The sequence below is a fragment of the Sipha flava genome, unplaced genomic scaffold, assembly GCF_003268045.1.
Source record: "Sipha flava isolate LNK unplaced genomic scaffold, YSA_version1 111_pilon_pilon, whole genome shotgun sequence".
Lineage (NCBI taxonomy): Eukaryota > Metazoa > Arthropoda > Insecta > Hemiptera > Aphididae > Sipha > Sipha flava.
Genome location: NW_020271729.1, coordinates 1,964,410 through 1,988,068, shown reverse-complemented (window position 1 = coordinate 1,988,068; position 23,659 = coordinate 1,964,410). Strand labels below are relative to the sequence as shown.

The following is a 23,659-nucleotide window of genomic DNA, read 5'->3' as shown; positions in this document are numbered from 1 at the left end:
CCACTGGTATTTAGAAAAAGGTCAGGACATTGTTCAACGAAAGCTTCTCGGATCCGGCTTATTACTCGTCGTACCGAGGTCTGATATATTGTATAGGTTTTTTTTATTTATAAAAGAGCCCTAACACGCGAAGAAAACAACGCGTGGACCATCATTCGCAAACGCTAAAAACCGAGTGAATATGGCCACGGTACGGTGGTGTATACGATTATCTCGAGAGTAGAAGAATTTTTTCTGTCCTCCCTTGCATCGCACGCACGCACATTCATGAACGCTCGGCGTAAGTATTATTAGCTTTTCAGCTGCACACGGAACTCGATGTTGGTGCACCGACGTTGATAATCCGTCAACCAACAATAAAGTTTACGCACGCGCGTTTGCCGCACAAAAGACTTTTGCAAACGACAACCATTATATCGCCTAAACTTTAAATGTCAACAAAGGCGGGCGGCGAGGCATGCTTACAATACGATATATATATATATATATATATGCTCACCGAAATCATAATATAATAAAAAGTATTTTGATGTTATGTACCTATCCATATATACATAGTGGGGTGGTATGATCAAATATGGTGTTCAGACGAAGTCGAGAAAATAATAATAGATATGATTTTGATAAGCAAACCTTGGATTTCGACAAGTGCTGCGAAAATTAATATTAATAGTGCGTGTATTACGCGTGCTATGATAAACTCCGAAAAATACCGTTCATTTGTTTTAATTTAAACTTGGCGTTTATTTTTTATTCGTTCGAGGGTAGTTCCGGGAGTTTTCGGTCCACCGGTAACTGGTGAGGATTTTGGGTCTAAAGCCCCTGAAAATTAATTCTGAAAAAAAAAAAGGGAGCATTTTGTTGGAGATAAAAATCCTGATTTACTACTCTCAAACTTAATGTTTGTATATAAATATTTAGTGTAGGATATATACCACTATCACAGCCTGGGTAAGAATTGTCGAGAAATATTTCCTATAACTATTGAACATGCGTCGGGGGTGGGTCTATTCGTTGACTATCCTTTTCATTAAACGGGAATTTCGGAGTATATTAATAATAATTTGCCCGTGGGTGGTAAAAGTGTCCCGACCACGAAATGTTCCCCATAATGGACGGCCGTGACGGGACTTTAATGAAAGCTCGTGTGGTGGCTGTGTGAAAGGGCTCAAAATGCAATTATCCTCAGACTTTGGTGACCTTTGGCAATCTCACCTGCTATATTAATGCCTCGGGGTCTACATAAATTAGCTAACAGCTTATAACGGTAAAACATTTTCCCGTTACAGCATCAACATGGACAACACATGGGAGTCAAATACAAAAAATAAACTTTGGCTTGATAACGTGAATCATTCATAACGAAGCGCGTAATTTATTTTTTACAATTATTAATTTACATTATAAGCAGCGAAATTATATAAGTAATAAAAAACATGAATATAGTAATATTCTAATATAGTAACAGACTAACATATGCATTTAATATTAACGAATACTTGAATATGTATTAATAATCGCGAAAATGGTTTAATAAATTCGTGAAGAAGAAAAAACCATATGAAATTGAAAACCTATTTATATTTTTACAAATACTGCGATCTGCGTAGAAAATGTTTTATCGGTAAAAGGGTTGTTTATGATAAGGGTTACTGTGTGGTTGAAAAAAATCGGTTTATATTTTTTGCGAGTGAAAGCTTATAATTTATTTTAAAATCTAAGTAATACCAAAATGTTGGTTTCATTTTTTTTTTTTATTTAAAAAAAAATAAATGTTTAACTTTTGTAAAAACATAATCTGGGGATATAAAGTCATTAATAAATTAAATTCAACGTTTGGCGGTATATTAGTCTGAAATGTTTTTTTAAACTTTTTTTGGCATAAGTTTCCATTTCTGGGGATCTTTATATATTTTATAGACGCTAAATAAAGTGCTGGATTCGTTAAATGTAATAATGAAACGGTCTGGAAAAAACTATTACGTTTACAATTCAAAAAAAACATTTAGTATTAGTATAATTGAGTATGTTCAAATCTCAATCATAGACTATTGTTAAAATTAAATAACATAAATAATTCTCTTATTCGTAAAACAAACATTCTAAATATAACATTTATTTTGTAAACAAATTCATATTTATATTTTAATCATATTATTTTGTTGATAAATTGAATCATATCCATGATTACTTAAAGGCGGATAATGAATTATTTTGTAGTTTTGTAGTTTTCCTGTAAAAGTCAATTTATTACAGAAATACAAAATTAATGGTAATCTGAGCTATTGACATTATTAATCAACCATTTTTTTAATTACACACATTTTAAAGTACATTTTAGTTGAACTAAATGTATTTTAATAAGCTGAAATAACTTTGGAATTGTTTGCTGAAAACAATAAAATACAATTATAAAGTTATATTTAATCTTAAGTTTCAATTATTTTGATTTGAACGATTGAAGGTAGTATAACATATTATATAAATCGAAGGCGGTTACAATTCATTGACTTTTTTATCGAGATATGTATCTCTATTTTATAAAGTATATAAACCATAAGAACTTCCCAAAGCGGCATTAGAAACAATTGATCAAATATCATCGACAGTTACTATTTTAACTTTTGTTTGTCTTTATACTATACGTATAGAAGTTTAAGTTGTATTTGCATGCATAATATCGTATACATATACTTAAAGTTAACGAAGATTGATTAAATTGTTATATAGAAATTGGGTCAAAAAAACTAAACGAATTCGAGTCAAAATATTCTGAAATTACGATTTTTATAAAACATTTACTACATAGTAGCCAAACGTGACATAAATACCAATCGTCGAATAAGAAATATTCACTCGGGTTCAGAAATACAAATAATAACGAGTGGAAAATGTACATTTCTTAAAATTGAGATCTTTCCGAAACAATAGTAATCCACCATAAATTACAGTTTGTCTACAAACAAAACAAAATATTCAAAAATATTGAAGATCAATGAGCAAATTAAAAAAAAGTAAAAAAAACGTAAATGTACATTTAAAACGGATGATGTTCTCTTAAAATTTATATACGACAGTTAAAATTTTTATAACACAATACTTACACAAATTTTGAACTTTAGAAATTGTTGAGTTTATTTATTAATTTTAAATTTATGGTAAATAATACATTTTACCAATAAATATAATCATCAATAAGGCACATAGAGTTAATCATTTGTTAAGAATTCTACAATTTAAAAGCATTTTACATTGTTAAATACAGTTAGTTTCTATTTAAATTCATTATGTTATGAGGTATTTAATAGAGGTATTTCGCAATTTTCTTTATTAATTTAACGGTATGAATACGTTTAAACATTCATTTATAATAATGATTGAAGTAAAACAAGTAATTTGGTTCAATAAAATAAATAATTGATGAATAAAAAAATAAATATTAAAATAATAATAAAAAAATAAAAATACAAATGAAAAATGGATTTCAAAAAATCTTATCATTAGAGTTAGGATAGTGTAGATATTTTCATTTTTTTTCTCTACTGCGTTAAAACAAAGCTATTAATTTGATTTTTACGTTGATTATTATTATGTAGAATAAAATAATCGACATTTCATTTTGTGTTTTTGAACTTTAATCGGTTTTTTTCACTTGTGAGTAGATTTTTTTGCTATATGTATTTAAATATTTGAAATTTCTATATTTATTTTTATGTGTCTTATATGACCGTGGTTCAATCAGGTTTATCACGTAATGTTTGACTTAATAGGTTATATAAAAGTTAATAATTCTTTATTGATATACAACCAAATAGCTTTATAGTTAATCGCATGCTACTGTTAACTTGCACTGCACACAAGTTTTCGACAAGATTTTCTGAAAAATTATATGTAGTTCCGAAAAGAGCTTACTAAGCCGAAGGTATATACCCGTAGTTGTTAAAATTAAAAAAGTATTTAATTTACAGACTTATTTACCAGTACTTTTACCAATCTGACGTAGTTTTTTTCATAAAAAAACGGAAATAATTTTGATTTAAGATTTACGGTAAGCTCGTGCAATGAGCGAGTGAACAGGATAAAATCTTATGCCAGTAAATTTTGAAATTAAAACTTAATTTTATTTTGCATACGAAGTAGGTACAACTAAAAATCAGCAAAATTGAAAATTGTATAATTTTTCAGTAGATTTAGTTCTTCACCATCGTTCTTAAAACATGGATTTACTTGAGTTTTCAATTATTTCTTGAGTACCTTTTTCCACGATCAAACAATGCATTTTAATTCTAATGGTCGCGCACTAGTAACTAAATTCGACTAATTTCGACGTAATAAACCACGTCACGTCAGCAAGTGTTAAAATTGGAAAACATGTAAAAAAAAAAAACCAATATTTGTATTTTTTCTTTTTTAATGAGGATTAATTTTCAGCGAATAAATGAATAAATTTGTATTCGTCCGAAAACAAGAAAAAATCGGTCAAAATTTCAAAACACGATGCCGTCGAGAAATCGCGCCGCAACGATGTCGCGAATACCTGTACATCAATAGGGTGTGGGTTGTAACGGGGGTTTTTTTTTTTGCGTTACATCAAGATGAGAAATCGAAAGCTCCGCGACGACAGAATGACGACGGGGCATAGGCGATACAACGACGAGGTCGTGTTCAACGACCGTAAAGTGAAACGTCGGTGACGACCGGCTTATGTTAATGTGACCACGAGGCGCACCAACGGTGTTCGAGAAACACCTGCGCAATGTTCTGGACCAGGATCGCACACCGAGTCCGTCGGGCGACCAGGTAGAAAACATCGAAACGTTAAAGCAACGACGACGATTTCCACCTTTTCTGTGCTGTTTTAAGTTTTAACGCGGTGGTAGAAATGAGCGCGGGGAAATGTCGAACACGCGGGCCCGGATTACGACCAAATTTGCAATTTACCTCCCGTGTTTTTGGAGATATCCCCCCTTCACGAAGAATTATTTACTCTTATAGCAAACCGTATATCACATACTCCTCCCTCTCCGTGATGGAAGGTCTGTGAATACCGATCGTGCTGAATAGATCTGACAACGAACCGTATTGAAATATTATCAAAGATCTATGTCGCAGTGTCACGACGAAAGCTACAACATTTAACCGCAAGACACCGCATCAGTTACACGTTACCGTAATTTTCTCGAACTACCATTCCGATAGACGATGAAGCTAATTGGTTGTTATTATTAATATTTTTCTTTTCGTTTTTCAAACCGCTTCCCCGCGCACAATTTTGTTCACGATAAGCATGACGCCGGGCCCGCCCCGGTTGGTATTTGTTTCATTATAGGCTAAATGTACGATGTGTGTTATACCATCGAAATTTAGACCTTTAAGTAACTACGGGGAAATGAAATTTGTAAAAATCGTGTTTAAAAAAAAACAACCTGGACAAATTAACGTGAAAGCTTATGCGTAGGAGCATCTTAATTTTAATTCTTATAAGGGGCGATGCCGGTGACTGCGACGCCTTAAACAATATTTACTACTTCCGTTATAACAAATTACTACTGAGTTCACGCTATCATCGTATTATCATTAATGTCTTAATTAATATTATTAATATATATTGTAGCCGTTTGTCAGTCGTTTTACTTTAGACATAGAAAATAATAAAATATTAAATGATGAATGTAATTATTTTAAAACTATGCTCTTAGTCCGTTGATTCATCATATAACATTTTATGTTTTGTTGATTTCGAGAATGTAATTGTTCAATGCGATTACAAATTATTAAAAAGAATATTGTTTTTTGTCTTTCAAACGTTAAAAAGCTGTTTGTGGTCTACAACTAAATTAGCCTGATTGAATGCGTTATTTATTTTAAATATAGAAAATTAAATCTTTTTTGTCTTGGATTATTCTGATATATAAACTGATTATACTCATTTAGTAATTTAACTTTTTAATCTGTTAAACATTTTTAACAAATATCTCGTAGATATATGTTTTCACAATCATAGAATATAGGTGTAAAATATGTATGCATTGGAAATTAACATTGACAAAATTGGTTATTTTAATGAATTTTTAGTATACGATATAGGATCATGTTGTTATTAAATAAATATTAATTGTAGCGACTTGAAGCTTGTACAGGGTATTAACATTTTATAAATGTTTCATGATTTTTTAAATAGATTAATTAATTTTGTGCTGATTAAACACACTTGACATTTTTAATTGAAAATTAAACATATCTTTTTAAGAAATTTGGTTCCACTGCTATATCAAAATTATCATCTATCTTATTAACTCTACGTACCTCTATCACGGATAATTGTTATTTTTGAAGCAATGATTTATTGGTTACAGGTTGAGAAAACAATATTGTTATATCATTCACACGTCCCTGTACCTCATCCGATTTCGATTTATTTTTGGTTTTTTTTATTTTTTGTAGAATATCTGATTAGTATTGGATAAGATCTTAAATATAAATATTATAAAATTAATTAACGTTAAATAAACGTGGAAGATCTTTAGCCGATAGCGTATGAGGAATAGACGTAAGATACATTTTAAACCCAGATTCTAACTTGAGTTAAAATATATGAATTAATTTCATACAAATATATTATCGGCAATGAGGAATTTTTGAAATATTTGAACAATGCATGACGTGAAAACACGTATTTTATTTTTCTGGCTGCGATAGATTCGCGTGGAAACGCATCAATGTTTAATGTTACCACGCGGAAACAATAATGTTTACAGAATTCGAAGGGTAGTTTATATAATATATTACGTGTGTTTGTAAATTATTATATTTTCTAGACCATGTTTAAATGTGTGTATAGAGTGATCGTTCTATCATCGAGTAAACGATATTTTCGAGTAAAAATTATCTAGGATTTATTTTCTTAAAAATATTTATACAATATTCATATTTCATCCATTATATTTTAAGGTTAGGTTAGGTAATAATGATTAATGGCTTCAGTTTAATGATTATCATTGTAAAAAAAAGTAAGGGCTAACCGTGGCAGTAAATAAGGAAAGATAAAAAATAGATCAGACACGTATAGTTCACTCCATTTGTCTTATACGTACAGATGTTTTCGGATAACCTTTGGATTGATGTTCGCTCAACCTTATCCCACCGAAACCATTAGCCGTGAACACAGAAAAATACGAAGTGACGGGGGCAAAGAAGTGATTTGAAATCCGTTTCCCGAACGTTGCCTGCAACGCGCGTACGAATAACTACCATAATAACGTTTGAACACACCATTCGACCCATGCACAGAAATATCCACCCTATATGTATAACCGTTCTGGGACGTAGCTACCCGTGTCTGTTATGTGTGCACACATACGCGGTCGTTCGGAATACTGATGTGTATATTTTGGACGATAATACGCGCGTACGTTCGGCATTATAAGTTAATTAGCCGTCAGGGGTTTTGGGTACGCGGTAAGCGAGGATGCTCGGTGTTGCTGCAAGAGAGACTGCGATACACGTATAATATATACATACGCGTGCACCAGGTATCCTACGAATGCCTGTGTATAGGACGCGGAAATTGCATTGTAAACAATCAACGGGGTTATTCATGACAAATTGCATGGTTGTTGAAATCCGTCCATACCCCATATACAGTCCTCATATACAGTGGCGACACGTTATAATATCGAGGTATACACAATGGCACAACCAAGATTGGTTTTTTTTTTTTTGGGGGGGGGGGGGGGGGGGTGAATTTGGAAAAAATAAACATTTTCTATAGGTGTTTGGTAGGGATGAAGAAGTAAGATTAAGTTAGGTTAATGAGTAAAATATTTAAATTACAAATTAAACTATTTCACAAAAAAAAGTATTATAAAATCGACTATCAAGAAATCATAATAGCAAGGTTATTGATGTTTAAAAGTTGAACGGAACGTTACAAAACGTTCCATATTGTTATGTTATTATTGTTACCAATTATAATACGAATAATATTCATGTTTCATATCAATCAGCCATTTCGCGCTTTCAAGATAAACCATTTTTTTTTTCCTACGTAGAATTTATAAAATCTCATAACAATTTCGGGGAGGGGGGGGTCACAACCCCCAAATCCCACCCCTAGTTGCGCCACTGGGTATACATCATGATCCGCTGCACCGTTATAACGTGTGAACGATGTCCTCATCGTCGTGGTATAACGCAAAATGTTTTATCTACAACTGTTATTGTTCTATCATAGTTTCCGATCTTTGCCGGTACCCAGTGCTTGACTTGAGAGGGGACTTAGGGGGACGGAATATCCCTACTAATTTTCAAAAATTTAACGTCCCATACTATTATTACGTTATAATTATAATGTTTAACAAGTCTTGGGGATGCATTTTCTTAAAAACAAACAGAATCCCCCTTCCTTAATTTTGCTAAGTCAACCACTGCCGTTACCCGAATATCATCGGCTACACGAAGCGAACGATTTACCGTAGAATAAATGCACACAACTCTTTTTCAACGCTCAGATTTGCACATGTTTACAGACATGAGTATGCGGATCGGTTGAACATTATAAAACTGTATTGCAATTACATTGCAGACTTTTTACACGCAATCAACGAACGGTCTTTTAAATTATAAATACTCGGATTTCGATTAATTACCATATGATATATATTTTGATATACCATGGCTGTGTTGACAAAACAATTCAACATTCGTTGAGAATCGTCTTTCACAAAAGCTGCAATAAAATAGGATGGTTAAAAATAAAAATATTATAAATATATTAATAATTTATCTTATACAAAATTAAAATAATAAGGTATTTATATGTCTTATAAGAACTTGGGAGTTGTTCAGTTTGTTACGTAACAATTAGGCGTGTACACAAAAAATATTTCGGAGAGAGTTTTAAGCTGTTCATTTTCATATTTATGTAATCAATATACCATTTTTTACTCCATAAAAACATATTTGATAATTTCCTGAATTTCGGGGGGGAGGAGTGCCATATAAAACCCCCCTTGTGCACGCGCCAGAAACAATAAACTTTTAGTGTTCGTAACTTTTGGTTCAGGAAATGTTGCCAAAACCACCATCCTCTATAGAGGAGTGTACTGCTACATTACGAAAATGATTTTAATGTTTTATAATCGCATGGTTAGTTGACTCGATAAGCATGTGTTTTTTACTTTATTACGTCCTTCATTTGTCAAAATGTCGAGATGTCTGTCACACACTTTTAGTAATGCATCGGATTACATATACATAAACATGATATATATATATAAACGCAATGAGTTATCGCACCTTTTGACGTTTTAATTTAAGTCCGATTCTCCGACCTGATATACATAATACAATTTGTATTTCAAGCACCATCTTCATTAAACATTCATTACTGGCTGTTTCGTTAAATTAACCTATAGCATTGTTCCTGCGCAATGTTCTAGAGTTTCAGAGATTGTTATTAATTCCGGACACGATCGAAGATGAGAAAATGTATTATTTATACGATTCGAGTTTTGTACTTACAATCGCTCCAATCGGCCAAGATGTTTGAAAGCTCCTTTTTCGATCGTATGAATCTGATTGTCCGACAATTGCCTTGAAAAATAAGAGAAAAGAAAACAATTAAGAAAAACATTTTTCAATTATAAAGTTTCTTATAAAAAGGGTCTTTCGAAGAGGGTGTGTATTATATACAGGAGGAGAAAAAAATACGAATGATTTGATTGCGTTTTTAAAATAAAAAGTATATAATAAACAATATAGAAAACAAATTTAATTGGTTACAAATCCTTTCGCATGGATGAATAATTCTTAACTTGCTTTTTGACAGCAGTATCAAAGAAATATTGCGATTTTATTAAAATTACTTTTCACCAGAATCCACTGTTTGGAAACTTACACCCTTACTAAAAATATAAACATGCCTCAAATACATAACAATAAAAGTTTTGGTGATTCAAAAGATACTTCACATATTATAGCACCTCTTTAAGACACGTTTTATAATAAACAAAAAATCGAAATTAAAAATACAGTTCTACCAGCAGTGATGATAATATTATTTTAGACATTGAAAGTATAAACTTTTATACGTACATAAGATAAGTGTATTTTATTAATCAATGAAATGCGATTATATTAAATTTATATTTGTCCATCAACAATTTTTATGAATATATTTTTGACAATAAAACATTTATAATATTATTAATTATTAATTACATCGATAGAAACCAAAAGGTATTATTTTATTAGAATTTATTACTTATGACAGTAAGTATCTCTCATAATTACAAAAAATATTAAACATTATCATTAGCCTACATTTTGTTGTTTTGATATTTGAGTACCAATTTTTACATTCGATACATAATCGAAATAAGTGGATTCCAGTGGATTATCTATACATTACTAGAATTGATATTTTACAGTATTAACAATAAATATTGTTACTTATATTATTAACTAATTTTTAAATGTTTCATGTTAATAGTAAAAAATAAAAAAAATAAAAAATGTATTTCGTTCTATTTTAATTTAGTAAAATATTCAATGTATTTTAATTGATTTCATGAAATAAATTTGGTTCTAGTATTGAACATTTTGAACTCAGTTAATAATACGAATATTTTTTTTATTGGAATTTCGTATGCATACAATTAATCTCGACAGTAATGTGAACAAATTATATATGATTATATAAGCAGTCCAGAGTTTAAAAAGAGCGATATGGTCGTGATAATAGTAGTAGTAGATTGGGACGGGAAGAAATTATCTGGCGAGTATCGGGTGTGATATTGAGGAAGTTGGAAATAATTATTAATATCTATTCAATAGTATAAATTCCAGTAACCCATAGGAAACCTACTAGAGTTTAATAATTACGATGATATATCTCGTATAAATAATAATGATTTAGAACCGAATTTATTTTATGAAAACAGTTAAAATACACTGTTGTTTAAATAAGAATTCAAAAGATGTAAACGAGCGTGTTTCAATTTTTTTCTTCTTTTTTTTTTTATTATTGAAAGAAGATACAATTAAATAGAATTTTTATTTTAACAAGATACCTCGAGGCTCAAGAAATCATAACAGATTATGTTTACAAGTGGCTACGAGACGCACTTGCAACGATGTATATTTGTAATGCGAATAAATAATAAGCGTCTATAGTTGAAGTTCACGGGAGTGAAAAAAATAAGTTTCCGTTCTTATTAACACGAATAATGAGAAACTGAGTTTTTTCAATTTATCCAGTTTTTTGCCGCTTTTCGCTAGCAATATCGAATAAATAATAATTCCAAGTGGTTCAATTGCCGAAAATCACTTGGAATTACTATATGTTTTCACGAATTATTTTCATTAATATACGAATTCAGATTTTAATCCTGCCCCGTCCATTTGAAAAATAAAATAAATATATTTCAAAAGTCCCGGGAAACTATCGTATATAATATATTATACTCCTAACCCTACATGTATACGTATGCAGTAGGAGCTCTATTAAATTTTCACAGGTCGCCAGACAACGAAACCAACAAACTGGATGTAAAAAGGGGAACGAAAAGGAACATAAATCAAATAAGACTTTTAAAGATACATATTTAAATAAATATAAGGTAGAAACAAAAGTACTTACAAGACTCGTAAATTAGTCAGGTTGGCGAAGTCAGTGGACGATATGATCGTAATATTGTTTCCCTGCAAGTCTCTGTAAACAAAAGAAAAATAATTTATTAGTTTATTTATTAAGTGAGTGAAATGCAACAAAAAGAAGAAACGTCCATGTGTACGCGTATCGTTGTCGTTAATAACGGGCTGTTACATCGGAGGGTCTAATACGCGCTACCGAAACCATCGGAAAGCCAAAAGTGTACAGAGGCGTTCGACGATTGATACACAATCATGTTCCGGTACAGAAACAGACGGATAAATGATAAGCTGGCGCATAGCGTTACTGGTAAACGCGCACATACGATAAAACCGACTGTTAGGTCTTCTACACACGAAATTATTAAAAAAAAATAAACTAAACTGTTTTGTAATTGAAATTACTAATCGGTAACTGACGCATTGGTGATTCGGGTCCATACACGAGACTACTGATAATGTACCTATTCGAGATCGATATCTGTAGTTTGTTCTGTGTGACCACGGACGAATGACATATTAAGAAAGTTATTAGATTTGGTGAAAATGATTTCCCCTGCCTTCCGAAAGAGTGAAATTGAAACGGGATGTTTTTCCACTTCTTTCATGAACTTTAAATTCATTTTTTCTACAAATGTTCGTACAAAATAGAAAAAGCTTCGTTGGGTGGCAAAATATTGAAGTAACGCAACTTAAAGATGACTCAACAGTTGAACCACTTGGAAATTATCACTAACTGGTTGGCAACCAGTAGCGCCGTCTGTAATGTTCCATTGATTAACATTGGTCAACCGTAAACTAGTCAGTGAACTGCGTCGAATTGGTTCGAAAACGTTCTGCCGATAGGTCGGGACTGATTGGTAAAACGCATTGCGTTACTGTTACCACGATGACTGCTCGAACGCACCGCCGGGACCGGTCGCCGAAGTCCATTGTCCGTGGACCGCGGGGACGTCCGAAACCGTTACGACCGTGTACCGCGAAACAGTGCGGGCGCGCGGCGAACACGAACCGCACGGGATCTGGTCGTTGGCTGTAAACGTTATTAATTTTACACACGGAAAACACGGATCCCTGCTGCGACCGAGAGACCCGCCCAGGGTCGTGGGCAGCAGGGTTGGAATCAGCAAAACGTTAATTGCGGTAAACGCATTCCGAACGTACACGTGTACATTGACCGCAGTTCGATTTTGGATTCAACAAGACGAAATATTGTACATCGCGTTTACATTACCGGGCGCATGCCGACTACGATTATTATCTCTCAGCGAGCGCATTATTTAAGATCACGAAAATCGGAGAAAAGAACAATAAGAACAATAGTGTATAAACGCGTAATTCGACGGAACGCACACACGCACCATGTAGAACATCTAAGGCTCTCGGATTTATTGATTTCTTTGTCTCGTGTTAAACGATACGCTCGATTTAGATATTCTCCGTCGGCTGAACACTGCAGCATCAAATATACGAGTACATACGGTAAACTACAAAATGCCGGTGAGGACCACCTTCTTTTCTGATCGTAATCTCTTTCGACTAAAGTGCTCCAACAAAGCCGCTTAACTTGTTTGCTGGGTTTTCACTCGAATAGTTACCGTTTGACGAAAGCCATCCAACGGTATAATACATGTAAAATACCATTTCATGTGTGCTTTTTATCGCAAATTATTTTATTTTTTTCGCTCGGTACTTTATTTTTATTTTTTTTTTTTATCCATGCCCGTTCTACCGTTTATATAAGTCTATATCATCGCGTTAGATATGATTTCAAATATTCCCAAGTGGAAAAATTATCGACTCAAAAACGCTAAAATATTTAACCGTACTCAGCAACTGTACAATTCTTGTAGTGTTTACAAAAATGAATAAATAAATAATACAACGAATTTACATGGATACATATATACATGTACAATTATTTATATGTTTTTTTTAAAAAAAAAAGAAGAATGAGCAATGGGGATGGATTTTGTGTACTGAATAGTATTAACATACATTATCTGGATAAAATTATAATAATTTTTTTTGTAATTTTTTATGTATAGATTTTCGTAAAAGTATACGTGCATTATTTTAACTATCAAGAACTCTAAAATGATTTATTAAGAGTAAAAAATATTTGCTATGGTTTTTGCATTTAACAACGTACAGAGAATTTATATTATTATCCGATATAAGAATACAATATATTATAAATACATCAATAAATCACTTAAAAAAATATTTAGTGCAGAAAACGTTATAGTAATGCATATGTACAATAATTTGAATATTGTAACAAAAAAAATAGAACTTAAGTATTCAACAATAAAAATACTAAAGAATAAATTTCATACTATGAAAAAATTTACTATACATAAGTCACAAAAAGAAAAAAACAATAGGAAAATATTTAAATAGTTCAAAAAAACCATAGATGGCAGTTCTTAACAAGCAAAATAAGATATGAAATATTTTAATACTTTTGTTGGTTATTAAATATTTGTAAAACGCCTGTTATAAAAAATACATGAAAGTTACAGAGAAGTTGTACCACAACTAAAGACACTGACTATATGATAAATAATAATTAATCAGATTATACATTCGAAAACCAATGTTTTAATATGATCATTAATTTTAATACTGCACCTTGAAACACCCTAGTTTATTCGTAACAAGCAACTTCATAATGGTACCGGAATAAAACTAATGAATAAGACTAAAGTCAATAATTCACTTTAGTCTTATTCAATTATAATGGAGCCCTCCATTATAGAATTGAAAAAAAACAAAAAACTGTCGAATGAAATCATGCCTTCCGCAGGATATATTTTTGTCTACAGTTGTTATCATTACCATCCAAGACCAAAAATTTGTAATCATTCGTTCATTATTGTTTACATTTTATCTTTCTCTTTACTTCGTATATGTTTGTTCTGTTTTTCCCAATATAGAATACGAAAAATTCAACTAGTAACATGTAATATTAAAATCATTGTAGAAATGATTAATTTAATAAATAATAATAATAATGAAAAATTAACAGTAAATAAGGTTTATTGTGTTTTAGTAGTTTTCATTCTTTTCAAACAAACATTGTAAACTATGCGACAATATTTGAAGTATTGTTTAAAAACCTCCCTGCGGTTGGTTACACTCGAAAAGGCAATGTAATTGCGTTTAAAAACGATGTCTTTTTCGAAAAAAGGCTAAGTGTGGAGAAAAAAGCAAATACTATGCGTACACGAAAGGAAATAAAAAACAAAGAAAGGGTAATTTGTTAGTTTCAAGTCTGCGACGAACAATATAGTGCCATATATTGTTTTCCATTCTTGTCCGCCGGCTAAATGGAAAGAATTACCGATCGATTTGTCTGTTTTCGACGTACAAAAAAAATCGCAAAACATAAAGAAAACCGTCAGCAGCAATTTCACTTCTATTAATACAGGATCGAGTAAGTAATTTTTCTACAATAAGTATTTGTGCATAATATATGATACGAGAAGTGCGAAAAGTCGAGCAAATGTAACTGATTATGTAACACAGTAGTAATCGGGTAAAATATTATTAAAAATTGTTGAATTGTTAATTTTTAAAATTTTTATTATTTATCCAATGCAAAATAACACTGAGTTAATTACGTTTTACGAATAAATAATATGAACCAGAACTAATGAGCAATTTTTAATGATGATAAATAAATAACTATTTAATACGCTTTTCGTAAACAATACGATAACGACAGAAGAAACCCTTTTTAAAACAAACAATGAAAACTGATCAATTCAGACAAGTTCAATCCACGTAGCTATACAACAAAAGTTTAAATTGCATTCACTTGAAAATTAATTCATTTTTACAAAATTCAAGGTATTAGTGTAAAATATTTCTTTTCTTTTCGGAGACGTATTAAATCTAAAAATGACCAAATTTAAATTGAAAACATAAAATTATTTTTCCTGGAAAAAATATAAAACGATTTTTTCCCCGTGAATATAAAAAAGTTGCAATATAGTTTTATTTTAATACATTCAATCGAAACAATTTAATTTAACAATAATGGTTTTATATTAATGTTTCAATTTGATTTTCAAGACTGAACAATATTCAGTGCACTTTAGAGTTGTAAAACTAAATTTAAATATTTTTCTATATTGATTGAATACATTTTCTGATCGAATAAGTCAATTTCACGTAATATATTTCTAGAGTATTAGAGGATGTCCTTAATCAATCGGACATAATGTATTTTATTATTTAAGAGTCATTCGCAGTCATCGCACCCCGTTTACCGTAGAGCTCTCAGCATATTTCAGAAAACCACATTTTAACGGATAAAGTAATAAAAATGAAACATGAGCTAATATCATTTGTTCAGATAAAGTGAAAACAACCGACTGGTCATGATTAATCTCAAACGGAGAATTATATAAATTGGGAAATAACAAATATTCACTGTCACGCCACTAGTGCTCTACGGCCAAACGGCTTATAAATCTTCGTTGACAAGAGACTTGACTTGTTGAGGTTTCCGTGCGTTATACATCTCCCCACCTATGGAATGTCAGAGAGAAAACAATTGTTTAAATTATCGTCTGTCAAATACTGTAATTAGGCGCACCTTAGCAAGGACAAATTCAGGTTATCACCCATTCTTCGTATTGCATAGTAGGGATGACGAGTGGGTAAAATTTAAAATTACACTGAGTTCTTAGTGAACAGTCAATCAGAGTATTCCATACTACTAACTGTGTTTCGTAGGTTCGTATTCATTCATTTTCGAATAAATTATTATGTTATAAAATGAAGACATTACTAGGTATCTTAATTAAAATATAAGTATGTATCAAAAATATTATTACAGTATAATAAGGTCAACATTTTTTGAATAAAATTAAATTTCATAAACATTGATTAGTTATTGAAAAATTAAATTCTACAATGTTTTGTGCATGTAAATCTATTGACTGAACTATAAATCAATATAGTTTGATTGTAAGAACTTTAAATTAAAATAAATCACAAAACTTATACCATGATGGGTTTTGATAATAACGGTGTGTACAAATATTAGTAAACAAGTTGAAAATTGATTAGTAAATATAAAATTACTAACAAATAAATATATTTTTATGGTGAAAAATGTATAATTATTTTTTATTGAAGACAACTACTTATTGGTAAAATTGTTGATAAAAATTCGTGAAAAAATTAACTAAAAATGTATAGAGTACATATTGTTTCAATTTTTTTTTTTACTATATTAAGTCTTTTCATTCAAATCGATAGCAAATCTCAGCATCTAATATTAATATGCACTAAGACCTATTGAGATGGTGTCAAGATACTTCCTTTAGATGTAAAGGAGGAATATCTGTAAAGTAATGAGAGTGTTGTTGATATGGTTATAGGGGCGATAATAGACGTTTTTATGTCGCAGATCATTGCGGTTTGTATTACCATCAGTAGGTAGAGATCGTTATGTATACTGTGGAGAGCAAAAACACCACGTAAAGCTTGGGAAGAAGAATTATTAAGTGAACGATACATAGTGATGAACTGGAGTCTCTGAATTTTATTATATTTTTATAATCGTATGATTAATATTTTGGACAATGATGTACGAAATGCATAATTGGATTATAGTTATGGTATAATATATAAATCACTATATATATATATGTATTATGTTATGATCACTTGAATGGACATATAGGACGATGGATTGAAATCGTTTTAAAATACCAGAGTCATTTAGAAACGATTCGAAAATACATTTGGGGTGACGTGATCACAATGTTTTGACCCCGGTAGTCGATCAAAACAGGAGCACGCTGCATACTCCCCCCACCACCATCGTTCATTGAAAGCCTTTTGTGTGCATAGTTCACATATTATAATATACATATAGGGTTGGTCGAATGAAGTGGAAGGGGGGCTATCTTTAAAATGTTTTGGAAATTAGGGCTGTTCGGATAATTAAATTTCCGTCGATTATTTTGCCGTAGAAAGGTATAGGGAAATGGTATACAACCGACAAAGGAAGAGGCTTGTTAGCATGCTGTCAAAAATAGTTGCCAGTCAAAAAAGGGTCCCGCGCGTGCCCGGACAGATGTTCATCGCCACCGCTGCCTCTGCCATCGCTGCCACGGCGCGTGTTTGAATTTATGTAATAATATTTCGGAAAAGGCAATATAATGTCAGCGTGTTTCCATATACGCACCAAAAGTTTGTCATCGACTGAGTGCGGAGAAAAGGGCCAATTAATAAACGAACGCGCGCACAGCCGGTCCTTTTCCATTAGCATTCTCGCGGATCATGCAAAAGTTTTCTGTGAAATTTTACACTCAGTCGTTGTAGTGTTTAAAAACAGGCCAAAATCTCCTGAGTACCCTTCTGGAAATGCGTAAGTGTACGTGAGCAGTAGCTGCAACGCTTAAGCGATTTTGAAATCGAGTTTGTGGGACGATAAAGGGATTTTCAATAAACCACATAAAATACGTCGTTTACGCGGCAAACAGACTTCAGAAATTAATAAGCTTTGTCGAAAGGTACAGTGTTAGAATTTAGCGAATAACAACACTTTTGTCGTGCGTTAATAAAATAAAATAAAAAATTATTAATTATTTTTTGATTAACAAAAGATAATGTAATAATGACAATGAATTATTTATTAATAATAATGTATTATACATTTTTGTTTCAGTATAGATCAAAATAAATTTAAATAGAGGTACAAATAAGAAATTTAAATATCATAAACAATAAATAATAATTGATAGTAAAAATGTTATGTAATTTTTTTAATAGACTTTAACTTGAGAATTATACTTGGCTGTAGATTGTCCGAGTTGTAATTTCACTCATGTGCACTGTTTAATATTAACGCAAACAGATAGATATTATAATACATTATATTGCATTTAAATATTATTATTCACAAATAAATTATAATATTTGAACATTTTTCAGCCAAATGTTCTCTCAAGTAGCGCATTACATTACAAATCACAAATGACAACCAGTATGATTTTAAACATGCTCAGTTTTGGACCAAGCATTTTGTTTTGAGTATTAAAAATTTAAATTGTATATGAATGCATTTTCAGTTGCAACAGTTTCAACAGAACGTATACAGGAGACTGAAACTCTCAAAATATACCATATTATAGTGTCGGCGCTTAAATAAATTGGGGATGGAAGTAATATGAGAACACATGAAAATAAAATATGAGGGTTCCATTATTGTGAATATTTTATTTAACATCAATCGCATACGTGAAAACTTGAAAGAACTGCGTAGATAATTTTTAATTAGATAAATAGTGTGGGATAAGGAGTATATTAATGATGATGATGATGATCATGTACAATATTCGAGTTAAATTTCGGACATACATAACAGTTATTAAAAAAATACAACGCCTTTCGCCGTTTTTATAATTTATTCTTTTGATAAAGACAAGTTCAATTTTATCATTTGTTCAAAGCTTAAATATTTGTTTAAATTATCTGTCTTCACTTTATTAGTTATTTCCATTATAGAATAAACTATAGAGACGTTAAGTTTGTTTAAAACTTGGTAATATTCCAATTTTAACGTTTGAAATACTTTAATGCATTTTAAATGGTTTTGAGCAATACGAATAGCAAATAAACTAGTCAATATTTCATAAAAGTTGTATTTATACTTGTATATTGACGAGCTCGATCGATAATAACTTTCAGTTTCATTCGTCGGTAATTTAACGTTTCCAGATTATAAAATTGACTAAAATAGAAGAAAATATAAATTTTTGACGGTGTAGTATTTTTAGATTATGATTATGACTTCCGAGAGCATACGTCATTTTGTTGTCTTTATTAATTAAAAAAATAAAATATTCTTTTGAAGTACGCAAGTTGTAATATATATATATCTATACGTATATAAGTATATTATACGTATACGTTTCAAAAGAAAAATGTTTTTTTTTTTTTTTTTATTATTGTCGTTTAAAAGATCCCGCTAAAAAGAAGTATATTTGACCGGGTAAATGGATGATTGCCAAATCACGGTAAATATTGTGCAAACATGCAGATCTAGTGCTAACGTTACTGACGTCTGAAATTATTCATTTTTAGATCTAATCAGTTTTTATAACGTTTCGCAACATAATTTACAAACATTCTACACAGGGCTGCGTGTGTTTGGTTATTAACTTATCAAAAATGAATCATTGTTCATAATGTACCTATTATATTCAATACGAAACAAAAGCAGCTCGATTTTAGACAATTGACCGAATTAACTCACGTGCGCGGTTAGGACTTAATTAACAATTCCAATAACGTTTAATGTATACACATACCCCGATCGATACGCTAAATATAAAATGACCAATCACCATCGTGATTTATTACTGCAGGAAATGCTTATATCATATCATACTATGCATTTATTATTACACCCCTATTATATTGACGATTTCGCTGGCCAGTATCGGGCAAATTAGTAGATTATTTAGAGATTCGATAGAGACTTGGTATTATATAAAATTGCACAATCATTTTTGAACGATTAATTAGTTATAATTAACACATCCATAATCAACCGATAAAAATGAATTCAATTTTATTTTTCCGTTTGAAATAAAAACATTTTATACTAGGTATGTGTAAACTAGGCATTTTATTGTTTGGTATAAAATTGTTTGTGTACAGTGCGCCATTGCACAGTGGCCGAAAAACTAAAAAAGGTGGCCAAAAATCATTATTTTAAATAAAACGTAGATATTTAATATGTTTATTCATCGAGTTACACGACAAAAATTATATCAGTTCATTGGGAAAAGTCCAGTGAACGACACTTAATCAAAATTAATTGCGCATATTTGCGCTATTTTTTTTAACCGGTGATTGAAATTGAGTGTATTCGATTTTTGGTATAATATTTCTTTATAGTGAAATAATATATTTATTTTTAATCGTGGCTTTATTAAATAAAATTACACATGAAAATATCCATGAATGTATACTAACATATAGTACTACACATACTATCCAGGAAAAAAAAATATTAAATTATGTTTTAAATGTTTTAAAAATCAACAAAGATGACGATGACGTACAAAATGTTATTAAAAAAATAACAAAATGTTTTTGCTACTTCATTTTTTAATAGGTATTTGTGTACTTGTTTAATTATTTATATTTACATATTTTTTATATTTTATACAAGTGCTAATAATAGGTAAATTGTATATAATTATAGATATTTTATAAAATAGAACAGTAGTAATAGAAAAATTGAAAGATACACTGATTGAACAGATATAAATAGTTCTATATCTCTAGGCCGTGGTCGCCCAAGTATACCATTTGACGAAAGTAGTACGCGTTCAAACCGACGAAAATGCTAAATTCTTTACAAATCATTAAGTTTAAGTGATTTTAGTGAGACAATTTCACATGCTTTAAGAAAAATAGGAAACGAAGGTATAGCTAAATTAGTAAAAGAAGCAACAAATACTACTCTAACAAGAGGAAATAAAATTCGTGGTATGTGGATGAAAAATAAAATTACATTAAAGCCATCTATGATGAGTCCAGAAGTCGCTTTGTCTTTAATTATTGCATGTTCGTTATCGAATTTCCAATACAATATGCTTCGTAAAAACGCTACAAAACATAATCATGATTTATATCCTTCATATGATCAGCTTCTTGCAGAAAAGGTTAGGTCCTAAACAAATGACAATCGAAGAACAGAAATGTGAGGTAATGAAGAACCTGAATACATTTCAGAATAAAAAATAATAATTAAAATAAATTGTAATATATTTTATATTAATAAAAATGTATTTGAATGATAATTAAATATCATAGTTTCAATTATTTATTTTTGGCCACCTTTTTTTTGTTTTTCAATCACTGTGCGTTATAGGGACGGTATTCAACGTTTTGCTCCTTTATACGTATATATTTATTATTTATACATACAACGTGTGCACGTTTGATGAACGTTTTACAATTACCATCGCGGAGGTACGTATAGTTGCAGAAAAAGTCGTGACAATTGCGCTACAGAGAGAACCAAACTCACAACCTATTATAAGAGCATTTAAACAGTTAAAACCGATTACATATACAGAGGTCTTCGCTTCCTTTTTTGGCGACTTCCTTCTCCTCCTCGTCCTCCCACAGTGGATATCTTTTATTGTTTTTGGCGTGCGCCGCTGAAGTGATTTACCTTGTAAGATAACGAGCCCTAGCGTCTACCCTTAAAACAACATTAAGGGTTTGTATTTCACATTCTCCGCCACTGCCGCCGTCAGACCGTTGGTTTTTGTTACATAATTTGTTTTACTCGGATGGCGCAAAAGGAAATGGTGCTTTTGTGTTTGTTTCCTCAGCAAAACTCAGCTAGCCTCCCAGTAAACGGAACCCTTAATAAACGCTCACAAACACACACATACACTCGAATACACGCTCACGCGAGTGCGTATACATACGAGACATTACATTATTGTTTTCTTCTTGTATACATTAAGGGGGGGTACCGGTAAAGTACTCTCCCCTGCGAGCAAGTTAATAAGGAGAGGATTCACACACAGATTTGCGTATTCTCATTAATGCTAAGACTCGGCGACTTGTGGTCTGGAAAATGAGATTTTCTATCCTTTTAAGTTTACGAAACTCAATTAGTTCAATGCCAAAAGTGCGGAGAAAAAAATTACAGTTACAAACACGGGCATACTAACTATTATTGTTCGGAAAATTAGAATTTATTTTCCTACTGTTTCTATAATACGGTACAGTTTTACTTTAATTCCAGCAATATATTTAAAATTCACCAACACGAAACGGCGAAACATGAATTATACTATTCTACCTATCTCAAATGCTGCAGATTATATCATCAACCGCATATATGCGACAAATTTAATTATAATTTGCACATTATTATTTAATTGTATTTAACTCGGATAAACATTTTTGAATATCTACAACGGCAGGTCGTAGAAAATTAAATTAAAAACAGAAATTAATCATTTACCGAAGTATACATAACACAAGCCAACTTTATTTCATCATTAGAAGTTACATTTAATTTGTATACCGGTAGTTATGAATAGTTAATTTATTTTACGTTTAACAACTGTCAAAAACTTTCTCTGGCTAGGTTCGTTTGTTTGCTTTTGTATATATTCGTTGCTTACCAATAAAATAGGTTTACAAGTTGCTAATCAAATTAATTTTATCATCATCACAGAATATCAACAAGCTGATAGCAGTTATTACAATCTCGAAATTGATGCGATTATAACATACAAAAACGAAAAAATAACAACTTCTAATTAATTATACTACATCCATAACATAGTCATTCTTACAATTTAAAACTTAAATAAATCATAAAGATACATTTTTTGTACGTTTATTGTTTTTGCTCCGAACAAAATAAACACAATTCATTATTTTTTGTTACATACGTTTAATAATATATCGTAGTAGTCAGTATAAGCGTGGGTGCATTTTACTTTGTTAAAATTAATTATATTAACATAAAATGAAAATCGGCCACGATTTATGACAATCCATTAGTACTGGCAGTTCTTATTTTATTTATTCACAATCTTTTAGATGAATATTAGCAATATTATTGTATTCGTATTTGTCCTTGAATTACGTAATTATCCGTTCATATATTTATATTTATACTTTTTCCAACCAACTTTCAATAAGTACAATCATGTTATATTTTATACTTCAATCCATACATTAAGTCGTAGCGGAATTTATGTATATCTCTCGAATAGTGTTCAAACGAGCAACTCGTTAAGCAAATGCATTTAAAGTGAAAATGTGTTTTCAAGAACTCGTATCTAATGATTGTCACCGATGAATACTCTCGGTTCTTACATGAGTTATATAGAAGGCGGACTGGTTTATTGCATAGCAATAAAACATACGTAGCGCGGAATAAGTATACACAATGCAATGTTAACAGTGTATACAAAAGGCACGGGCCGGAAGAGCT

General features: G+C 30.9%; 1 protein-coding gene across 1 annotated transcript in view; it reads right to left on the bottom strand.

Moving 5' to 3' along the window:
- Positions 1–23,659, bottom strand: part of LOC112688598 (protein slit) — a 133,297-nt gene that overhangs the window by 44,390 nt on the left and 65,248 nt on the right. The window contains exons 2-3 of the mRNA XM_025561877.1: positions 11,642–11,713; positions 9,523–9,594 (exon numbers count right to left, since the gene is read on the bottom strand). Of these exons, the coding sequence (XP_025417662.1) occupies positions 9,523–9,594; positions 11,642–11,713 (144 nt within the window). The remainder of the gene's footprint in view (positions 1–9,522; positions 9,595–11,641; positions 11,714–23,659) is intronic.